We start from the raw sequence: 10,346 nt of genomic DNA, 5'->3' as shown, positions 1-10,346 counted from the left end.
AGAAGAGAGCTAGTAACTGCGCTCAGACACGGAGGACCACTCGCGGCAGGAGAGGGGGCGGGCCCGGCGAGGCGGGGGCGTACCCGCCTCCGCCCCGCCCTCGGCCGCCTCTGAAACGCGGTGCGGATAACGCCTGCGGGAGAGGCGACCGCGCGAGTAGTTCCGTTCCGAGGGCGGAAGTGCGCGCCCAGGTCTCGGCCGCGGCCCAGCCAGCAGCATGGTTGCGCCGGTGCTGGAGATAACTCACGTGTTTTGCTGCCCAAACCGGGTGCGGGGCGCTCTGAGCTGGAGCTCCGGGCCCGGAGGACTTTTGGCCTTCGGCACGTCCTGTTCCGTGGTGCTCTATGACCCTCAGGTAGGAGAAGTGGCCGGACACCCGTTTCCATGTTCTTCGGGGGTTCGAATCCTCTGCGTGCGCTCGGGGCGGACTGTAGACGCTCTTGCGGAGCGGGGGGAAGGCTGTGTGGGCGAGGAGTCGCCCATGGGCGCGCGGGACTCACTCCTCGTCCTCTCGCACGCCGCGACAGCCTGGGATCACCAGGTCCTGCCAGTGGCCTGTTAGGCCCACGTAACCCCACCTGAAAGACCTTTTCTGAAGCCTTCCGTGGGAACTGTCATACTGTTAACTAGTTTGGGTTTTAAAGGATTTGCAATTTAGGTATGGATGAAAGCCATAATCACAGGTACTCATTTCTGTATTTTCCTTCAGACTTATTTAATAAGCTTGTATTGAGTTTCAAAGAAATACCACTTTTATTTTGGCTTTGGGAATAGACATTGAAGGCGCTGTTGGGGTAAAGGTCAAAGGGATTAGGGATCCTAAGCAGTAGTTATAAAGCAGGACTTAACACATTCCCTGAACTTCACCCAGCCGGTTGATTACTCTTGGTGCGTTACCTACCTAACTTTTCAAGTGCCTAGTTTTTGCATTCTTCCCAGAGTTGTTATGACTGTTCTCGTTGTCTAATTTTGGACGATACAATTAGTGTTGCTTCTCAAAAAGAGTCTCAGTATAAAAAAAACAAAGTGCTAGAAATGAAAATGCAGTGCAGGAAATAGCTATCTGTATTTCTTGTACTGCTTTATTAGTTTGATTAAAAATCCCATTATTTTTATAACCTTTTCACATTCAAATTTATATATGAAATAGTTGTACTCATTTTCCGTGTCTTGAGCTTGCGTGCCATCTCTGTTGCCGAGTGCATTCTTAACTGGCAAGAGAAAGCACAAAAGCACGAAACCAACTAAACTTTACCGAGTCGCTCAGCTGTAGAAGCCCATCTTTCTACAGCCATTTAATGTATTTGTGCCTGTGTCTTCCATTACATTTTTACTTCTAATGATAACTTGGTGGTCATGTTAGGGGATTTTAGCTTACCAGAAAAGTATATTGGGCCTAATAAGTGTTTTGTTAAATATTTGCTGTTTGGGCACTTAATTAAATATAGGAATAAGAGCATGTCAGATGCTAAAATAAAGTTTTGGAGTGATACTCATTCACCAAATTTTTGAGGACCCTCTATGGGCTAGCCCTGGACTGGGTGGTGATGACAGAGAGAAAGGGTAGTAATTCTTGACCATCAAGCAGTTCTTAATCTAATGAGAGAGACAGGGAAATACGGTAAGTTGTTCCACAACTTCAAATAACTTATGTGTGAAATATACTAGTTTTTTCACATTTACTTTGCATACTTTTTTCTCGTCATGAGAATTTCAGTTGGCATATAAGCAAATAGGAAGTTGGTGCTATTGGCAGTAGAGAAAGGGGCTCTGAAGAGGCAGGCGCTGTAGTCAGAGAGTTAATATCCTCACCAGTGTGGGAAGTAAAGAAAGCCCAAGTGAGGAGGGATTTTGCTAAAAGCAACAGTCTAAGAAGCTGCTGGGAATTGGCTATACGACCTGAAAGGATCTGCTATTTGAGGGAGGAAGTAGTTGTGGCCTGGTAACTTTGTATCATTAAGGTTGAAGGACCCAACACCTGATCAGCCATGGTATGCAAAGTTGAGTCATGAATTTGAATCCAGTAATCGTGAATTCCTCTATTGAGGAATTTTTGCTCAATAAAGCCCTCAGATTGGTGTAAACATGGTGGAAGTAGGCCGAGACCTGTGGGCACACAAGGAGGAGTTACCTTGTCTAGCCTGGGGTGTCAAGACAGGCTCTCCAGTAGAGAAAGATGGAGGCGATTAGTAGGAGCCAGCAGATGAAGATCGGAGAGCTCAGTGTGCTGAGAGCACAGGACATAGGAAATGTGGAGTGGTGGAAAATGCAGACACACATTAGAGTGAATGGATGGTTTAAAGTTTATGAATTAAGAGAGGTGATTTGGTTTGAAGTAATCCTGAACTTTATTAGCATCAAAACCACTGATATCTGACTTTTATTAATTTATTAATTTCTCTGTAGGATAAATTGTAATTTACTAACTGGTGTTTTCTTCTGTAAAGAAAAGAGTTGTTATTACCAACCTGAATGGTCACACTGCTCGAGTCAATTGCGTACAGTGGATTTGTAAACAAGACGGTTGTAAGTATTAATCTAGTTGTTAAAGCTGATCTCAGTTGTTTTCTGATAAAGTATTATTAGTCATTTTTCTTTAATCACTTGTGTTAATTTAACATTAGCTTATCTGATATTATGCAGTTGGAAAACAGAAGAAAAACAGTATGCCCAGTGAAATATCTGACCTGTACTTCATAGAACTAAACCATGGATAACATAGCAGTGCCTAGGATGAGGGTAGAGACAGCCCCTGACTCTGGCTAGACCCTCTTCATTGTCCACAGTTTTTGACTGAAAGCCTGTAAGCAGGGCCTGTGCTGGGGTGCAGGCTGGGATTCAGAGGATTTGGCTTGAGATCTATTTCTGCCACAGACAAGCTGTTGTGTTTTTAGGCAGAACATTGCATCTCTGTTCACCCCAGTTTACACCTTAGTAACACCTGAAAAGTAATGCTTGAACTTGGTCAGGTGACCTTAGAGGTTCACAACACCTGTGAGGTCAAAATTATTTTCAGAATAATACAAGAAGTTAGTCATAGTTTTCATTCTCATTCTGTCTCAAGTACACAGTGGCATACTGCAACAGATTGAGTACAGAAGCAGATAGGAAAATCCAGTTGTATTCTTTTTTTTTTTTTTTTTAAAGATTTTATTTATTTATTTGACAGAGAGAGGCATAGCGAGAGAGGGAACACAAACGGGGAGTAGGAGAGGGAGAAGCAGGCTTCCCGCGGAGCAGGGAGCCCGATGTGGGGCTCGATCCCAGGACCCTGGGATCACAACCTGAGCTGAAGGCAGACGCTTAACGACTGAGTCACCCAGGTGCCCCGAAAATCCAGTTGTATTCTAATAAAGTCAGATGTTAAAGAGATGGGCAGAAATGTAAAACAGTGCCTCTCTTCTCATTAATTTTTTGTTTTGGGAAATATAGGGATTTCCCCCCCCAGGCCCCACAAATGTTATTTATGTTAACATGTGATGGGGTTCGTCATCATTTTTAAGTAAACTAATAAAAAAGTATTTTTCAAATTTCTGGTTTAACTTCTAATGTGGTTGATATTGGTACATATAGTCCATATAAACAAAAGCTTTTGGGGTTCTCAAAAAATTTTAAGAGTGTAAAGAAATCCTGATACCAAAAAAATTGAGGATTACTGGACTAGATTATCTCCAGGTCTCTTATCTCTAAGATTCTTTGATTCAGGAACTTTTAATTAACATATTACTTTTAGGTAGTGCTTCTGAAATCCTATGGAATTTCCTCAAATGTCTTATATATACTTACTGTGGTATTCTTATGGACTCTGAATTAATTTTATTTTCCTTTCCATAAACATTTATTGAGAGCCTTCTGAGCCGTATGCAAATGCAAAATTTTCTGAACGAGTAAGACTTTGCCATGACTTTATCTGTGACATTAAAAAAAAGTTTAATAAGCTACTTATTTCATTTCATAATGCAGGATTAGTCATGTTAGGTCAGTAAAAATCTTTAAATAGTAGAAAGAGTGGCTGTTGGTGCAGATATTAAAGCACAATTGTAATTATATTAATTGCCACCAAGTGACATCAAAGACTACTTGCATTTCTGTATAGGGATTTATTATAAAATATTAATTTGGGCTAGTATATTTTATCTTCCCTTTAAAAGTGAGGTTACATAAAATGAATTGCTTGTGTTTCACTGTAATCTATAACTATTATGTTTGGTTTCCTCTAAGATTAGGGCTCTATCACCAGATAATTAAGATGTTTTTTCTTAACCCAGGTATCAGTGAACATAACATTTTAATAATACCATTTCATATTTTCAGGGATGCCAGCCTGGCTCAGACAGCAGAGTATGTGACTCTTGATCTCAGGGTCATGAGTTCAAGCCCCATGTTGGGTGTGGAGCCTACTTAAAAAGATTTTTAAAAAAATACTATTTCATATTTTTAAAATTTAACACATTACTTTTATGTTCCTTATAGTAATTTCCAAAGTCATGTAGTTAAATGGCTTAATTTCTGTGATGTATGAAGAAATTAAACCCCAATATCACAGCTGGCTGGCACTAGGGTTAGGACATGAACCTGGGACTTCTGACTATAAGTCCAATGTCCTTTAGACAATTCCCCACCGCTTCCCCTAAGGATCTAGCACATAGGCCAGAAGAAACAAACAAGTGGAAAATCCAAACCAAAATGATATTTGATTATTTCCACCCTCCTTTTGGTTGTTAATCCTTTTGTTATCAATAAGAAGTTGTAAATGGTTAAAAAAAACTACTTTGAAATATTTGTCTTATTTTAAAAATATGTTGTATACTTGGTAACAGCAGCTGACTATAATATCTCATATATGTTATTCCTGCCAAAAGTGTTTAGCCTGAATCTTACATGAGGAAACAACCAGATATATCCAGATTAGGAACATTCTGCAAAACAATTGTCTGGGACTCTCATTGTCACAAAAAAGGGGGACTGGGAAACTATTCTAGGTTAAAGGAGACTAAAAAGATATGACAACTAAATATGCAATGTGTGGTCCTTAGATTCAGAATTTTAAAAAGGTATAAAAGACATTACTGGGACAATTTGGGGCAATTTTAATGTGGACTGTATGTTACATTAATGATGCTGTGTCAACAATTAAAATTGTTGAATACAATAATTGTATTGTGGTAATGTTGGGGAATGGTCCAATTCTTAGAAGATATATGAAAAAGTGTTTTAACAGTCAGAGGTCCTGATATCTGCAACTTATTTTTAAATGGTTTGCCATAAACAAAGAGGTCTATGCATATACATATATAGAGAAAGTGAGATTTTAAGCAAATGTGGCAAAATGTTAACAGTTGGTGAGTCTAGGTAAGGGGTATATGAGTTTTCTTATATCTTTTCTATAGCTTTGAAAGTTCTCAGAATAGCTGGGAAAAAATAAAAATATTTATGGAAATAAAATTTTTTCCAGCTTCTACTGAATTAGTTTCTGGAGGATCTGATAATCAAGTGATTCACTGGGAAATAGAGAATAATCAGGTGGGTAGACATGTTTATAGTTACAAGAAATAACTTATATCTGCTTTTATTTTCAGCTCTTTTCTTCATATCAGCTGTGTTCTTTTATGAAGTTGCTTCATTCTTATCAGTAATCCAGATCCTGTATGTTCTGTACTTCACATGCCCTGTACCCTTTCCTCTAATATTTGTTCTCATATTCATATGCTGTCATTCATTTCTGTGAATTTCCCGTCTCTTTGGAATAGTTTCCAACTGTACTTACAGGGGCCATTTGTTCTCTTTTCAGTGATAGCAAAAATTAACAGTGCTCGTGTTCATAGGACAGCTGTTACCACATGGGTATAGATTTACATAATTCTAAGTAATGTTATAATATGCACTGCTGACTATGGATGGATCTCTACTGATGGACACGAGGTTGTTTCTAGTTGTAAGCGAAGATTAAAAGCGTGTTAGACATTTGAACATCTGTCATGCAGAAGATGAAGAGGCAGAATCTTGTTTATGATTCATGTACATGGTTTTGATGGCAAAATGTACTTGAATAGCTAAAGTACAAGGGTAGCTCCGTAGATGTGTGCTCTGACTTGCTGTATGACAACCATGGTGCTGTGAGTTCAGTAGAGTTTGAAGAGGTGGCCTTTGAGTTGGGTCTTAAAGTGTGGGATGGTTTCCTTGGGAGGAATTTAAGGGGCGAGAATTCCTGGTAGGAAAAATGGCATGGATAAAAAAGCTCAGGTGGTAAAGGAGACCACCTGCTCAGCAGTATCCAGTCTTAACCGAAGCCTAAGATGTCTTTAGGGCAGGGTTTTCTAAAGTTTGTTCAGAGAATTACTCATCTTTCAAGAAGTTATGTGAAAAAAGGAATCTATGGGCAATCAAGGTTGGGAAATAACTTTGGTGTATATATCTAAGGTATATATCCTATACCTTCTTTAGAGAGTCCCAGTGCACCATGAGTGTAGTGAAATCCCTGCAGAGTTCTGACATGGACGAACATTGAATATCTTCATTTAACTAGCATTTTCCAAATTTCTTTCAAGTTTGAATTTTTTTTTTTTTCCTTTTAAATCGCTTAGCATTCCTTATAACTCTGAACACCATAGTTTTGGAAATGTTCCTAGGTAATTCATTGTAGGCAGTAATATTAAGTACATACAATAGGAGAAGATTGTGTGGCAATGTGAATATCAGCTTTAAGAGTTTGTTCTTTATTAGCAGGCTTTTGGAAGTCATTGGTAATTTCTAAGCAGAACAATATGAGTGTCAAAAGAAGATTAATCTGACAGCAGTGTGCCAAATTAGAGTAGGAAAAAATATGAAGAAAGCAGTGTGGGGTGTGTTTTTGAAGGGAAGATGATTTTGACATTGACTAGTTATCAAAGGAGTGGGAGCTGGTGTTAGGGGAGTGAGTAATTAAAAGTAGTGGGATTCTGTTTTCAGGCTCTGAGAGAAAGGTGCTTCTACAAAGAAAAATAGGGAAGTAGGAAGAAATATGTGGAATTTACTTACAGACATGTCATTTGAATTGCTGGCCAGACGTCCAGACTTGTCCTCAGAAAGAGGGCGGATGTGGAGGTGGGGATTTTGGAAGTACCTAGACTTGAATAAGAGCAAAGAGGAGTGTAACAAACTTAAGTCGTGTTTGGACCGATCTTGGCAGAGGAATCCAGAGAATGATTTGAGCACTCATTTTTGAGATTTTGAGGTGATACTTGCAAAACTCTTTCCTCAGTGTTGCCTCATGCTTCTGTCAGTAGGGAGGACTGAGCAAGTATCTGAAGGCAGACAGCAAACTTAGAGGCCAGAAGAGAATGTGAAGCCAGACAGAGGAGGACAGCAGGAGGGTAAAAGGCGTAAAGGGATGAAGGGAATAAGAGGATTTAGGGGAAGGGTCCACACATGGAAACCTTAGAGGCTTACGGGTTCCTTTCCATATGCATTCCCATGTACACAGGAGCTCAACGCACACTTCTGATAAAAGGAAATAATTCTAAGCTGGTATAATGAGAGGTTTGAGTCTCTGACGATCGAGCTTTTTTTTTTTTTTTTAAGATTATTTATTTATTTATTTATTTATTTAACAGAGATAGCATAAGTAGGCAGAGCGGCAGACGGAGAGGGAGAAGCAGGCTCTCTGCCAAGCAGGGAGCCCGATGCAGGGCTCGATCCCAGGACTCTGGGATCATGACCTGAACTGAAGGCAGCCGCTTAACCAACTGAGCCACCCAGGCGCCCCTCGAGCATTGTTTTTTCACAAGCTGGTGAACTTGAGAGGTTTCTTCTGTTTGAGTTTTTAAAATTCTCTGATGGTTGATATATCACCCTGCTTAAAAATGTAAAGTGAGTACTTTAAATAGATTTAATCTTTTAGGGAGTAATGATAGAGACTCATGTGAAAAAAGTTTAAATACAGGAAAGTGTAAAGAAGGAAAATTAAGTGCAAAACAGAGTTAACATCCTAATGAACGTTGTTCTAGCTCTCTATTTTGTGTGTCTGATTATACATAAAAGAGATTATACTGTAGTTGAGTTTTTAAAAATGATTTTTCGAAGAAGCCAAAGGTCAATGATTACAGGAAGTTAGTGTACAGATCCTAATACATAACTATTAATCATCTTGAGTGGCAGAGTTTTGCTTAATTGTGAAAACAACTGAGCAGGCATTTAAGGGGCCCCTCTATTTCAGTAGACAGCAAATCATAGAAGACACTTCTCAAAGGACATGGTGGAATCTCACACATTTCGAACTCCAAAAAGTATACCTAAAAGAGCAGAAATGATACCATAGTGAATAATTTTGCATGGCAGGCAGGTAGACTTGATTAAACAAGTGGGATTTCCTAGTTCTGTTTGCCATTTTTTTCATTCTCTAACTGTACCTGATTCAGGCAAGTATCATGCGTGTATGCTAAAAGTACTTGGTAAAAGTTTGATAGAGAATAGAATATACCCAATTCCAATGTATAATCTCACATAGTATCACCAAAAAAAAAATTAACTTCACAGTGAAAAAACTTGGCAGACACTACCTCTACTAGGATACCAAGGTTAACATCACTAAAATTGGGACTGAGTGATATCATGTGCTTCCTGACATAATGCATGCGGATAGTAATGATGTTAAAATGTATATCCAGAATCTAATCATGAGGAAATATCACACTAATCCAAAAGAAGGAACATCCACAAAGCTGGCTGTAGTCTTCAAAAATGTCAATGTTGTGGTTGTCATTCTGTGTTGTCTTTTTATTGGGTACAGTGTGTGTCTACAATAATTTAATCAGTTTCGTATTAGGAATTTAAGGTTAATTGCAATTTTTCACTGTTATAAAGAGTGTGTGATGAATGTCTTTCTACATTTGCCTTTTATTGTTACACTAGTGCGGTTAGCATCTCAGAGTAGATTCTTAGATGGGAAATTGCTGTGTCAAAGGCTGTTCACGTTCGTGTGTCCTGTGTTCAGACGAACTTCTCTGAAGTTTACATTCTCTTCAACTTGAAAGGTTGTATTCTGGGTCACGCATTTTAACTGTACCTTTAATTCTGTGATTTTAGTTAGATAAAGATGAACGGTTAATTCCTTTTTTATCACGTTTTTGTCAACTCTTTCTGATGTAGCTTTTAAAAGCAGTCCATCTCCAAGGCCATGAAGGACCTGTTTATGCAGTACATGCTCTTTACCAGAGGAGGGCATCGGATGTTGAATTACATACACTGATAGTTTCTGCAGCTTCTGATTCTACCGTTCGAATCTGGTCTAAAAAGGGTTCAGAAGGTAGGTTTAGAGACATTATAATCTATATGAAATAGTAATTGTCAAATGAGTGACAGGAGAACATACATAACCATTTTTTTTTTTAGTGTTTTAAGTCATTTTGTTCTCTGTAATGTTAAAGGTTGATAATTTAAATTCACATGGTCATTGGGGGCTCAGGATTGACCTCTTTCATCCCCTCCTGCACCCAGGGCTGTGATGATGCTACCCAGCCTTTCTGGGTGGATAAGCTCAGAGTTAGTTGTTCATGGTGTTTTTTATTACTTCTTAGTAACGTGCCTTCAGACCTTGAACTTTGAAAATGGATTCACTCTGGCTCTCTGCTTATCTTATTTGCCTAATACTGATGGTGAGTATCTTGCTAAGTATACATTAAAACAGCAATATATTTTTATATCTCCATATAACCAGAACCTAAAAGAAACATTAGGTCTTAATTTTGTATCTAAATGTTTTCATGAAACAAGTTGAAACATGGATAATACACTTTTAAAAAAAATTGAAGTATGGTTGACAAAATGTTACATTAGACAATAGTTTCGGGTGTACAACATAGTGATTCTACTACTCTGTACCTTATGCTATGCTCACCAGAAGTGTACTTTTTGTTTTCAGTATTCAAATGATTTTTGTATAGAACATAAAATTAAGGGAAAGTGTTAAGAATTTTGATAGCTGTTGAAAATTTAAGTGACTTAATATGTACTTGGGATTGATACTGCTATTTATCAAATATATTATCAACATCTGTAGATCTAATTTGGGAAAATTAACCCTTTGAAGGTGAAGGTCTAGGATAAGTTGAAAAAATACTGAAGATGTCCCCTATGAACATTTCTGTGAGGATGAGAGCCTCTTCACATCCTGCATAATAACCATTTGCCCAAGACCACTTAAAATTTCCCAACAAAGTTTTCCCCTTTGCTATGAAACCCACCTGTCTATACCTTTAATTATCCTCCACAAAGTTGATGGCCAGTGGGAGTCGGTCCATCTCTGCCACCTCAGTTAGAGGACATACCTGGAGGAGAGAGGCAGGCCTGCAAGCCCCTAGCCTCCGATG

At 38.8% G+C, this 10,346-nt stretch overlaps 1 protein-coding gene across 5 annotated transcripts in view; it reads left to right on the top strand.

Annotated features, from left to right (window-relative positions):
- The first annotated feature begins 45 nt into the window (after window positions 1–45).
- Window positions 46–10,346, top strand: part of ELP2 (elongator acetyltransferase complex subunit 2) — a 57,189-nt gene continuing 46,888 nt past the window's right edge. For 2 of the 5 annotated variants that reach the window (XM_064577742.1, XM_045886822.3), the window contains exons 1-5: window positions 46–355; window positions 2,448–2,526; window positions 5,456–5,523; window positions 9,127–9,283; window positions 9,555–9,632. In XM_064577742.1, coding sequence (XP_064433812.1) covers window positions 218–355; window positions 2,448–2,526; window positions 5,456–5,523; window positions 9,127–9,283; window positions 9,555–9,632 — 520 coding nt within the window. In that variant the 5' untranslated portion in view covers window positions 46–217. Of the gene's footprint in view, window positions 356–2,406; window positions 2,527–5,455; window positions 5,524–9,126; window positions 9,284–9,554; window positions 9,633–10,346 lie in introns of all 5 variants that reach the window. The other 3 variants (XM_064577744.1, XM_064577745.1, XM_064577743.1) reach the window with 3 other exon arrangements.

The sequence above is a fragment of the Mirounga angustirostris genome, unplaced genomic scaffold (assembly GCF_029215605.1).
Source record: "Mirounga angustirostris isolate CCGP_5_RB_7025 unplaced genomic scaffold, mMirAng1.0.hap1 SCAF_14, whole genome shotgun sequence".
NCBI lineage: Eukaryota > Metazoa > Chordata > Mammalia > Carnivora > Phocidae > Mirounga > Mirounga angustirostris.
This window is presented reverse-complemented; position numbering and strand designations above follow the sequence as displayed.